At 56.3% G+C, this 12,896-nt stretch overlaps 1 protein-coding gene across 1 annotated transcript in view; it reads right to left on the reverse strand.

The window, feature by feature from the left end:
- Positions 1-12,896, reverse strand: part of ACACB (acetyl-CoA carboxylase beta) — a 74,945-nt gene that overhangs the window by 26,971 nt on the left and 35,078 nt on the right. The window contains exons 10-23 of the mRNA XM_054712462.1: positions 12,506-12,676; positions 11,394-11,555; positions 9,818-9,981; positions 8,410-8,560; positions 8,203-8,306; positions 7,308-7,389; positions 6,711-6,856; positions 6,354-6,504; positions 5,136-5,270; positions 3,499-3,645; positions 2,593-2,781; positions 1,737-1,837; positions 491-579; positions 280-404 (exon numbers count right to left, since the gene is read on the reverse strand). Of these exons, the coding sequence (XP_054568437.1) occupies positions 280-404; positions 491-579; positions 1,737-1,837; positions 2,593-2,781; positions 3,499-3,645; positions 5,136-5,270; positions 6,354-6,504; positions 6,711-6,856; positions 7,308-7,389; positions 8,203-8,306; positions 8,410-8,560; positions 9,818-9,981; positions 11,394-11,555; positions 12,506-12,676 (1,917 nt within the window). The remainder of the gene's footprint in view (positions 1-279; positions 405-490; positions 580-1,736; positions 1,838-2,592; positions 2,782-3,498; positions 3,646-5,135; positions 5,271-6,353; positions 6,505-6,710; positions 6,857-7,307; positions 7,390-8,202; positions 8,307-8,409; positions 8,561-9,817; positions 9,982-11,393; positions 11,556-12,505; positions 12,677-12,896) is intronic.

A 12,896-nucleotide genomic window follows, 5' to 3' on the forward strand; every position in this document is an offset into this window, starting at 1 on the left:
TTTACAGATGAGGAAACTGAGGTCAGAGAAGCAATATGCCTCACACAGCAGGTGTTGGTTATGAGCTCCCCATGGGCTGACCACGTTTATGGGGACACAGCCACGCACATTCGCTTACAGTGCACAGAGGCAGCTGTGAGCGGTCCGGCCTGAGACCGTATGACCTGCAAAATCTAAACTATTTCCTCTCCGGCCCTTCCCGGAAAATGTCCGCAGACCCAGCTGCCCCTGCCCCGGGTGGGCGGGGGGGGGGGGGGGGGGGCGCCCTCTCCCACGTACAATCAGCATGATCACCAGCTGGTTCTTCTTGGCCACCTGCGCGTGCGAGAAGATGCAGTGCAACACCTGCGCCATGTCCGGCTTCAGCTGCTCCCGGAGGTTGATCACGCACTTGTCGTAGTGGGCTGCGGGGAGACAGAGGGCCACGCGGGGTAAGGCTCCGGCCCCGCCCGCCCCGGGGGCGTGTCACCGGTGCCAGGGCGACGCTTGCCTTGTTGGAAGTGGTGCTCGACTTGTAAGTATCGTTTCAGGAGGTCCAACACCACCGCCTTCATGTAGCCGCGGGTCCCGCTGCGGTATCTGGGGAGGGAGGAGGGGGAGGCGCCTTAGTGAGCCACTCCCCGCTCTGGGCGCCTGAACAGCCACAGGCAGGGCTTTTAGGATCTCAAAATAAAGCAAAGGAATCAAGCACGTGGGGGATGCAGCCCTGTGATCCTGGGGCCTGGGAGGGATGTGCAAGTTGGATCGTTTGCATGAACCGTAGGGCAGAGAGAGCAGTGACTTGCCCAAGGTCACACGTCACACCAGAGGCCACGCCCGAGCCTTTGGACGGCACCTGCCCCGTCCCCAGAGAGAAGGAAACACACTTACAGAGCTGGGATGCTGAAAGGGGTCAGCCTTGCATGCGTGGTTGAAGAGAAAAATGTTCAATTAACCATCCACCGTGTAAAGACAGTTTGGAAAAAAGCAAGACTTGAAAGGCATTTACCGAACCATCTGTGTCAATTTCGCTGCTTCCCTGTAAAACCGAATTTTAACCGGACGTTCCCTAGAACACTTCTCGGTCACGCTGAACACAGGGAACGGGGTTTCTCGGGAGTTTTAGAGAAGCTGCAACCAGCTTAAGCCCAGCATCACCCAATAACAACAAAAGAGAAGAACCGATAACGCCCGTTTATTCCAACGTGATTTTAAAAATACGTGACGTGGCCCCCGCCGGGTGGCTCGGCTGGTTGAGCATCGTCCCGGGCTCCGAAAGGCCGCTGGTTCGAGTCCCAGTCACGGCTAATACCCAGGTTTCGGGTTCAATCCCCCAGTTGGGGCACGTATGGGAGACAACCGATCGATGTTTCTATCTCACATGGATGTTTTTCTCTCTCTCCTCCCCCCTTCCTATCTCTCAAAAAAGAAAAAAAATTAATGAAAACATATCCTTGGGTAAGGATAAAAATAATTAATTAATTTAAAAAACTAATCCACTTAGATGGACTTATTGTGCACGAGGTGTTTTTATTCCCATTTTATAAACTGGCAAACTGAGGTCCACAGAGGTCAGGTGCCTTGCCTGGGGTTCCGCTGTTGGGAATGGCTATGCCAGGACGGTCATCAGCGTTTCCCGACCCCATGTGCTATCTCCCAGGTCGAGCCTGCCCCTCAGAGAACCCCACAGCACTCCCCTGGCGTGACACAGGGGATGACTCAGTGACGAGTGCACCCCACGCCGGCCCAGGACTCACCGCTGGACCAACTGCACGATGCTCTGCGTGTTCATGAAGAACACCTCCCGGTCGGCCTTCCGCTGCAGGGTGGCCGCGTGGCAGTCCAGGATGTTGGCTATCTGGACGGGAAAGAGGACAGGTCTGGCCACTCACAACCACACAATCCGGCCGCCACACAGAAGTCACCCGAAGGATCCACCCCAGGCTTCCCTGGAAGACCCGTCTGAGGCTCATGAGGAAAAAGAGAATTCCAGCCCCAAGGCCCTCTGGCCACCCAGAAACAGCTCTGCCCATCCTACTCAGTGTATTGCTTAAGGAATTCAAGAGCCCAGAATGGCCTGTCGGTGTGGCTCAGCGGTTCGATTCCCCTTTGGGGCACATGCCCAGGTTGCAGCTCTATCCCCAGTGGCGGGCGTGCAGGAGGCAGCTGATCGATGATTCTCTCTCATCTTGATGTTTCTATCTCTCGCTCCCTCTCCATTTTTAACAAATACTACATATACTCATAGCTGCAAGATTATCACCTTACAAGGAGGAGAATCTAAGCTACAAACTAGCAAGAAAAACTCACACAACTTCCTCTATCACTTCAGCCAGCATCGCTTTGGAAAACGCTCACTGTGTACCAACTGCGTACTCCTTTTCTGCATCCGAGCTTTCTAGAGTGAGGCCCTTACGTTCCTCTAAGCATCTGCTGCCCGGGGGAATACTGGGATTCTACAGGGAAGGCTCAGCCCCCAACATCTCGGGCATGGGTTTCACAACGCTCGACTCCATCAGAGGGCAGAAGCCCAGCCCGCCCGGGAGCTGAGTTACCGAGGAGCCACCCGGCCTGGCGCGGGCACCCCGGTGGGGCTGGGCGGGGGGCACACACCTGCTGGCTGGGGAACTGGCAGAGCACGGAGGTGATGTTGCTGGCATACTGGGCCATCACCCTGCGGACCGACTTCTCCACGGGGGCGGGGATGCGGCCCGACACGTTGGTCATGATATCCTGCAGCTCCAGCAGCGGCAGCGACGGGTGTCGCAGGGTCATCATGAGCTTCTGCACCCACTCCTTCAGCTGCAGCGAGACCAGAGCATCGGCCCGAGGCCCTGCGGGGGGGCGGGCACCGCCACCCACCACGCGGCACCCAACACACTCAACCCCTCCCGGCCCCACGCACTCGAGTGGCCAGAGATCTGGACCCAGCAGACTCTGGGACAGTCCGGAGCGGAAGGAAGGGGCCCCTGACCACAGGGGACACCCAGTTCTCCCACTAGGAAGGTCCCCCTTCCCCTGCAGGCATCCACACAGCCAGCACGGTGTGAGGATAAAACACAAGGCCGTGTGCCCGGCTGGTTGAGCGCTGACCTATGAACCAGGAGGTCACGGTTCGATTCCTGGTCAGGGCCTGGGTGGAAGGTTTGATCGAGGAGGCAGCCAATTGATGATGTTTCTGTCTCGTTAACGTTTCTCTCTCTCTCTATCCCTCTCCCCTCCTCTCTCTCTAAAAATCAATAAAAATACTTTTAAAAAATAAAAGAGTGACCCACATTGACTCCTTTCTTAACCGACTACCTGACACTCTCAGTGTGGAGCTGAACTAAACCCTGAAACACCAACTGTCACTTTGACAACAGTTTGTATAGTCAGACAGAGGTACCCCGACGTGTACCATCAAACCGAGGCTGAACGGGCATCAACCAAGCCCTCTGACCTCAGGGAGCAAATCCTTCTAGCTCATCCCACGGACCGACACGTGTGTGGGATACACACCGCCCTTCACACGAGACCTGCCTTTATGCTGAAGATGGGCTCCGGCAGGCAGTAGCCGCTCATGACGTTGGTGAGGTTCTCCAGGACGCTGTGGAAGACCTGGTTCAGCTTCTCCCCCATGATGGGCAGCGTCTGCTGGGCGGGGAGCTCCCCTGTGAACGGCTTGGCCTGAGGAGACACAACGAGAACCCGAGGTCAAGGACACCGTGACCTCCCGACCGAGACGAGCGGGGGCCGAGGCAGACCCGCCAACACGCAAGCCACACGGACAGTGTTCTCGGGATGGAGCCCAAAACAGCACCCTGGCAAGTTACATTGGCAAGATGGACTTAGTGTGCCCGTTTGTCTAAGAATTCATTCTAGAAGAACCCGCAGAACGCCTACTATGTGCGAGGCCCTGGACCAGGAGGTTTGGGACATCCGTTCTGCTGGCTCGGAACCCTCAGCTTCTGCCCCCCCGCCCCCCCAAAACCTCCTCTCGTCCTTCTGCACAGTCTGATGTTGGCTTCTCGGTCGGACCTCCCACAGCCAGGGCCAAGGGCAGTCTCCCTTACTGGCGTTGCCAGCTGAATCACGAGGGCTTATCTCATAGGTGAGAGTGAGCCTGCAGGGCCTGCTGGCTGGGCCCTGGCTCGTGCCCCTGGCCCAGGAAATGTTTGCTGAAAGGAGTCACACAGCAGGCAGACTGACCTTCCCAAGGATCTAAAAAGGCTCCGACTGTTTCCAGCTTTGGGAACCCTCAAGACAGAATAATAAAAAGAATGGGAAGGAAAACAAAACTAATGGAATAGTCTGGGGAAAAGAAAAGCTATCTGATTTTTAAGAATATACTTTTCTAGCCCTGGCCAGTGTTGCCAAATGGTTAGAGCGCCAACCTGCACACACCGAAGGGTCATGGGTTCAATTCCCAGTCAAGGGCATGTACCTGGGTTGCAGGTTCGGTCCCCAGCCCCAGTCAGGGTGCAGGGGGGAGGCAACCAATCGATGTGTCTTTCTCACATTGATGTTTTTTTCTCTCTCTCTCTCCCCCCGCCCTCCCTCTTCCATTCCATTCTCTCTAAAAAAAAATCAATGAAAAAAATATCCTCGGGTGAGGATTGACAACAACAAAACATTTCTAGCTCTTTTCCTGGGCAGACGTACTGCTAATCGTAGAGGAAAGAGCAATACACAGGTGAATGACGAACATGGCTTACTTAGAAGGGTGCAAACAGTCAGCAAGACCTGTTTCTTCCGGGTACCCACTGTGCCCGGAGCACGTCTGAGGGAAAGCTCACGAGAGGGAGGAGGGAGAGCCCTGAAAGCATCTGGGGGCGGTCCTCCCGGATGAGGGTGCAGGTCCCAGGCGGGGGGTCCTGTCTATTTAAGCAGGGGGATCGCGAGAGAGAGAAAAGCCAAAGGAAGTGGGGACAGCTGATTTGGGGTTAGTAGGTCCACAGAGGAACTGGGGTTTCTTCTGAGTGAGACCAGGCTGCTGAGAGGGGGCTGAGCGAAGGAGGGCACGCGTGCTCCTATCGCGCTGGCTCCGGGGGGACACGGGGGGCAGGAGACGAGCCGGGAGCCTCGCGTCTGCTCGGCTCACTGACCAGGCAGGTGGAGGCCGTGGGCGCACCGAGCCCGCCTGAGCCTGCTGGGTGGCCGTGCCGGGCGCTACGTACCGGGTGCACCTTGGAAGGGTCATCGAGCTCCAGCCTGGCCACCACGCAGCCCGCTTCCAGCACGGCCCCCGGGCGCTTGATGTACTTCACCCGGCCACTTTCCTGCACGTTCAGGGTCATGATCATCTTCATCACCTGTTTTGCAGAAAGAAGACCCGAGATGGAGCCCACCAGGGCTGGCCCGTGTGTGTGACGCCCAGAGTCCTTCAGAACGAGTAACTCTGGAGCAGGGCCCGCGGCATGTGAACAGAATGACGCCCTGGCAGGGTTCAAGCTGGAAGGACAGAGGGAAGGAGCGGTCACCGGAAGCCAGGCACGGTGCTCTTCACGAATCATCTCCATCTGCAAAGCCGGGCGGGGAGCTATGTTCATGTGCCCATTTTACAGACGTGAAAACTGATCTTTACTTTGGAAGTACAGACTCTCTTTGAACTATCATTAAATCGTAGCATGTAGGGCGATTAACATACCGTACATGTTCCTGCTCCTTTTCTCAAGGCAGCGAGAAACCCTCTGGGGAACACTGTGAAATGAAGTGTGTGCTCCCAGGACACACAACAGTCACCCAAGTCCGCCAGGCCTGGGCTGCAGCCCCAGCACCCACACATCCTGCGACCTCCAGCAAGTGCCTTTGCCTCTCTGAGCCTCCCCCGAGTGTCCCCTCTTGTGAAACGAGGAACAGTGACAGTCTCGCCTCGCAGGGCTCTGATAAGGATTCAGCGAGATGAAGGGCCTGGCCCACAGTTCCTGTACTGTCATTGCCATTATCACATTATTTTCCTTGGCAGCCGGATAGAGGCTGAGTTTGAATCCTGGCTATACGTGACCTCAAGTGAGTTTCTTAGCCGCGTGGGCGCCGTTTCTTCATGTGTAAAATGGGGGTCAAAGTAGTGCCCGTCTCCTACGATAGCTGGGAAGATTAAAGGGGTAATTAAAGAGGTAAGATGCTTAGAATAGTGCCTATCCCGTGGTAAGTGCTCTGCTGGTGTTGGCTGAAGACTTTGTAATGGCCACCATCACGATCATGCATCAGTTCCTGCTCATTCCCAGGGAGCGTGCATTTCTGCTTTCAATACTGCAGGGATCTGGGCTGAGCCTGCACAGCTGGTGGCCCAGGCTAAGAGGTGAGCCCCATTTGCAGAAGCAATGGCCCTCCGTCGGGGAGCGGGGGGCACAGGGGAGGCCTCGCTGACCCCCAGAGACCTGCTCTGCACTCACCTCCATCTCGGCGTAGCTGTCCCCGGCCTCCACGTGGCCGCCGTCCTCCACCGTGTACTGCGTCAGCTTCCCGGCCGAGGGGGACCGCAGGACCGTGGGGTCGTTCTCCTTCTCAAACACGCACGTCTTGTTGCCGATGGTGATCCGGTAACTGGGGGAGGGGAGGGGCGCCGCCCCGGCGCGCCCACGTCAGGCCTGCTGCAGCCTCTCTCCCTGAAGCAGCCCCGAGGGCCCCTCACCCTGTGCGCAGTTCGGGGGGGGGCTCCCCTTTCCCAAATGGTCACCACAAATAGCTTAGGAGCCGGCTGGGGGAGCAGAGGGTGGAGCCCCTTTCTGGCTGGGCCCCCGCCCACACACCTGTCCACCTCCTCCTTCATGTAGGTCGTGTAGCTGTTCCCGTCGTAGGACAGCAGGAGCCCGCCGTCGTTCAGCCGGTGGGCGTCGATCTCGATGTGACCACCGTTCATGATGAGGACGAACATGGTCAGCGACTGCCGGGCCACCTGGGGGACAGGTGCAACGTCCCCACGTGCACTCAGGATGTCACTTGTCCCCGTGCCCCCAGAACAGCAGCTGCCCCTGCCCCCGACCAGGAGCTAGAGCTGTGTCCACTGTGGGAGAGGCCGGTGGGCGCCTCGCCTGTCTGGTCCCAGGTCCCGATCGCCCGGAGGGAGGAGCTGACGGGCACGGAGCCTGGAGAAAGTGCACCACACCTGCCTGGGGGGGGGGGGCTCATGGTCGCTGGCCCGGGGCCTGGTCCCACCGGCCATCTCTCACCAACTGCGTACCCTCCTTCCGCTTCCTGCCTCCGAGCATCCGCCCCCCGCAGGGCCGCCTGGGCAGCAGGGAGACGGGGTCCAGGGCTCTGCCTCCCACCCGTGGCTCTGCCCAGGGGCAGACGAGGGACCTGGGACTCCAGAGTGCTGGAGACATTCGAGAAACACGGGCCGCTACCTTGAGAATGTACTTAATGCCTCCGTAAATCAATTCCACATCCACGGTGTTCAGCAGAAAATCCGCAGGTAGGACCTGGCCCCTGAAAGAGAAGACAGATCGGCGCTCAGCCTCGGTTTCCACCAAGAACTCTGCGGCCAGGTCCCAGGACTGCAGCCCAGCGCGCCTGGCTGTCCTAAAGAAAGCCCCGTCGCATTAAAAGGCGAGCAAACAAGGGCCGTCCCAGGGAAGCTGACATTCCTCAGAACTTAAGGAAACGGCACTTTCTGCGGGACGTGAAATCTCCAAAGGGCTTTGCGGGAAGCTAAACCCATCACGGCTTCTTCTCAGATACTTCTGTGTTGGACCTCCTGCTGCCGGCTTGTGAGAGAAACCGGCGCACGGACTGTCATTCTGTCTCCATTCAAAGGCATGATAACCAAGGGCTAGAAACTTCTGTCCTTTTCATTTCTCTTGGGGAGTTTGATTGGCTGATCACAGCGATTCTCAGCCGGGGTGGAATTTTACCTCTCCCCTGGGAGAGCGAGCACCCGGCCCTCCCGTGCCCACCCGTGTCATGTCACGAGGCACCTGCTGCTTCAGGTGAGGGCCTGGGAGAGACCGGAACACACATCCAGGACTCTGAGCTCCGGAGTAGGATGACGTCCCCGACACGGTCGGCACGAATAAGCACGTGTTTGTCTGTCGGGACTTTACTCGCTGCCTCGGCCTGGAGGATGCCGACCCCTCCCGCTTCCAGGGCCGCCCAGGTTCCTCCGAGGAATTTCACGGAGGGGAGCGTGCGGGAGGGGTTCACTCATCTCCCGTGACTGGTCTGCACCCAAATAACCATGCTCTGCCTTACTTGCCTCTAACGCATACCCCAAAAGGGGGAAACGTGACCCACGCGCCCCACCTCTCCAGCGAGTGTAGGAAATCCGTCATGCAGGTTCTGAACATCGCGTCGGCCACGTTCAAGGCGCCACACACCACCCCGAGCATGATATCCGGCTTCTCGGCCTAGGAAAGACCCCGCAGTTCAGTATCCGTGGTGACCAAGCCCCCCGGGAGCCGCGGGGGAGGGCTCCCTGTGACGGGAGGGGAGACGTGCGCAGCTCCTCACCTGCACTTTCTCGGCGATGAGGTGATCCAGCCACCCGGTGTCGATGTCGTTGTTCTGGAAGCTCTCGGTCTCCAGGAGGTTGATGAGGTACTCCACGGTGGTCCTGAAGTCGCCCCGGATGGACAGTTCCTTCAAAGCCACCACCATGTTCCTGGAGGGGGAAGGCACACGGATTGTTTTCCCAATGAGCCCACGGGGTTCCCCGGGGTTCCCCAAGAGCCAGAACAGCACAGAAGTCAAGAGGGTCCCGAGTCAGATGCCCTGGGTCAATCTCGGCTCCAGCACTGACTGGTCAAGTGATCTTGGGCTCAGACCAACTAACCACAGCCAGGCCCTCTGCCTCGCTCCCGCGGGACCTATTCCAATCCCGGTCCCAGAGCATGAGACAAGCCACGGCCATTGCATCTGAAGTGGCTGGGACAGTGGCCTCCTTCCCTCCCCTGTTAATTCTTATTTGCTGAATCCTCTCTCACCTGTAAGGGTCTCCATTTTTTGCTGAGCGTGATGAAAACTAATTATGCTGCCTGGCCTGTGTGGCTCAGTGGTTGAATGCTGACCTATGAACCAGGGGGTCACCATTCGATTCCTGGTCAGGGCACATGCCCGGTTGTGGACTTGATCCCCAGTACGGGTGTGCAGGAGGCAGCGGATCAATGATTCTGTCTCATCATTGATGTTTCTATCTCTCTCCCTCTCCCATCCTCTCTGAAATCAATAAAAATATTCTTTTTTAAAAAAACTAATTATTCAAAGCTGGCAAAGAAAGCCTGCTCCCTCATCAAAACCACCAAACTCAATTTAATTCAAGGCTAAGGGCCAGGGCCAGATGGATTTTAATGTTTCCTAAATAAAATGTCCAAACGGCTTTGGGATTTTTCACTCTGAGGGACACTTACCCACAGACACAAGAATGTTGAATTACAATTGAACTGGTTTTGACCTTTTTGCCCCCAGGTCAAGGCAGAAAAAAAGATAAGATGTGTCTCAGAATTTAGGGGCCTCTTTGCGAATTCGGTTTCTCCACGAACTACTTATGAGATTGAAATTTAAAGGCGTTCCCCCGAGACACACACACCTTTTTTTAAAGAACTAGAGTACTCCGCACCTTTTAAACTTTTGGAATCACCTGGAACGACCTTTGGATCTCCTTCAAGTTCGACCTGCAATTAGCTCAAGAGCCATGACCTTGGAGAGGTCATCTTACTTCAAGGATCTCAAATCCAGGGAAGAGGGCGGGCTTTGTCCTTGGACTTCGGCACAGGGCATTAATCGGGGCCCTTGATCTCCTAACTCGCTATTGCACCTGGAGCCACAGGCTAACCCTGAGTTTCTTAAAGGAAGAAAGGGACGGAAGGAGAGAAGGAAGAAAGGAGGAAGGGAGGGAGGAGGAAGGGAGGGAGATACTGACGAGACGGCCTCTTCCCGGTTCTCTCCCCAGGAGAAGCAGTGCCCGAACTGGGAGTCAGCAAACTCGTGCAAGCCCCCGGTGGCCGCCACGCTGAAATAGCCCCACACGTTCCTGCTGCTGCGGAAATTCAGCTCCTGGACTGTCCCGGAGCTCGGCTTGAACCCCTGCAGCCCAGACGAAAGAGAAAAAGCAACATGGAAGAAATCACGACTCCAGATCTATTTCCATCAGAATTAAACCCTAGGAAGACCCAAGAAGCCCGGCCACACCCCAAAACTTAGCACAATCCAGGACACGCTGATACCCCTCCTCAGGGCTGTGGGTCTGTATACTGACCTGGGGGTGTACCATGTGAGCACGTCGGATGTTTACTTTACATAAACTATTTAAAAAACAACAACAGCCCTAACTGGTTTGGCTCAGTGGATAGAGCGTCGGCCTGCAGACTGAAAGGTCCCAGGTTTGATTCCAGTCAAGGGCATGTACCTTGGTTGCGGGCACATCCCCAGTGGGAGGTGTGCAGGAGGCAGCTGATCGATGTTTCTCTCTCATCGATGTTTCTAACTCTCTATCCCTCTCCCTTCCTCTCTGTAAAAAAATAAATAAAATATATATTTTTTTAAATAAATAAAAAATAAAAAACAACAACAGCCCGGCTGGCATGGCTCAGTGGTTGAGCGTCGACCTATGAACCAGGAGGTCACAGTTTGATTCCTGGTCAGGGCACATGCTGGGGTTGTGGGCTCCATCCCCAGTGTGGGGCGTGCAGGAGGCCACCGATCAATGATTCTCTGTCATCACTGATGTTTCTCTCTCTCTCTCCTTCTCCCTACCTCTCTGAAATCAATAAAAATATTTAAAAACATTTAAAAAAAAACAACCACCACCAGACATAATGTGGGAGAACAGTGACCATGGATGGAGCCGAGTGAAGGTACATTCTGATTTTATACTCTTGGCACTGTCGATAGGAAAGGCTTAAATGAAAGAGGACTGCGTTTCCAATTCTGGATTACGACAATTCCAGCAGATAAGGATACCCAGCGCAAGCCCTGCTGATGCTGGCACACGAATTCCCTTGGGGGATGGCCTGCCCCCCTCTGAGTGTAATTTTGGTACGGCGAGGGGAAGGGGGGTGGATCTGGCCCCTCTCTCTGGGATTAAGGCTCTTGAAGGGAGTGATGGAGACATACGTCTTGGCAGAGATGCCTAGAGGCGAGAGACGGAATTCCAGGTGCCCAGGCAAGTTACCCCAACCTCTTGATCTGTAATTTGGGGTAGCAACACCCCGCGGCGGAACGTGAGCCGTGAGACCCATGAAGGGGATGTGCCTGGCAACGTGAGCCGTGAGACCCATGAAGGGGATGTGCCTGGCGGAACGTGAGCCGTGAGACCCATGAAGGGGATCTGCCTGGCACACACTCCGCGTCTCTGAACCGTGACTGTCCCCTCCTGCACCTCAGTTTCCTCGTCTGTGAACCAAGAAGCCTGGGGGTCTCGTCTGAGGCTGATGCTGGGGGTGCCCCCCACACTGGGAGAGTGGAGACGGCGGAGGCGCGGGGCCCCCACCACTTGCCTCATCAGGGTTTTCGCTGGTGATTCTGGCTGCAATGACGTGGCCACGGGCGAGGGGCGGGTTGGGAGGGGTTTCGAAAGCGATGGGCGTCACCCCCCACGGTGACTCTCCATACAGCAGGCGGATGTCTTTCAGCCGGTGCAGCGGCACGCCCATGGCGATCTGCAATCGGGAAAGCCAGCACAACTGTCAGTCCCACGAGACCCCTGCCCCCAACACCACGCACGGAGCGGGTGCCACAGAGGACGAGGTGCAGTGCACGATGTCAGGTGTACTGAGCACCTGAGGTGCACACAACATGCCAGACGGTGGCAGGAGAAGCGAAGGAAGAAGATATTAATTTTAAAAAACCGCGTTCCAATGAATGCGGGCGTTCCTGCCGCTGGTCACAAGTTCTCAATGGGGGTGATACTGCCCCCATGGGGACAAATATCTGCTCTTGGGGGTGAAAAACATCTTACTCTGTGTATGTATAAAGCACAGATGCATCTATCGTTCTATGACATTAAGATTTCATGGGGAATAAGTTAGGAGGAGATAACGTCTAAAAAGGCTCCTTAGGGGGGACGATAATGCAAAAAAAGGTTCAGAAACACTCCTCCAGCCCTAGCTGGTTTGGCTCAGTGGTTGAGCTTCAACCTGCAGACCAAAGGGTCCCAGGTTCGATTCCGGTCAAGGGCACATGCGGGTTGCAAGCTCAGTCCCTAGTGGGGGGTGTGCAGGAGGCAGCCAATCAATGATTCTCTCTCCTCATTGATGTTTCTATCTCTATCTCCCTCTCCCTTCCTCTCTGAAATCAATAAAAATATATTTAAGAAAAAAAAGAAGAAACACTTCTCTGGGTCTTTGAATGGACATCATGGGTCCACGAAGGCCCTGAAATTGCAGAAAATGTATTTTTCCAGGAGAAGGTCCATGACTTTTGCGTTTCTCAAAGGACCATATGGCAGACAGAGGCGACCAACCACATCCCAGAACCTTCCCCGAGTTGGTGGCTCTCAGTGCTACTCCCCAGGGAGAGTCAGTCCAGAGGGGCCGGGAGGTCTGATCTGAGTGGAACGGGGACCCCGTCCTGGGCGGGAGAAGACCCGGCCCGGAGCCCGTTTCCTCACCTGCAGCTGGGCGGCCGGCAGGTTGACGTCGGCGATCATTTCCGTGCAGGGATGTTCCACCTGCAGCCGGGGGTTCAGCTCCAGGAAGTGGAAGCTGCCGTCCTCGCTGTACAGGTATTCGACCGTCCCCGCGCTCACGTAGCCCACGGTCTTGGCCAGGCGGACGGCACACTGACAAGGAACAGAGACTGCTTCTCAGTTCCCCCACCAAAGGCAGACGGAGGACCTGCTCCGTGTCAATTCCTCGGGGACCGCACAGCTCATACGCCGATCGACCCACGCCAGGCTGAGATCACGTCCACGAGGGGCCCCCGGTTCCTTCTGGGGCACCCAGCCCACGTTAGCAACTGGGACCACGGGGAGCTCTCGCTGGCTCTGAGCTGGGACGGCC

The sequence above is a fragment of the Eptesicus fuscus genome, chromosome 23, assembly GCF_027574615.1.
Source record: "Eptesicus fuscus isolate TK198812 chromosome 23, DD_ASM_mEF_20220401, whole genome shotgun sequence".
Taxonomy (NCBI): Eukaryota; Metazoa; Chordata; class Mammalia; order Chiroptera; family Vespertilionidae; genus Eptesicus; species Eptesicus fuscus.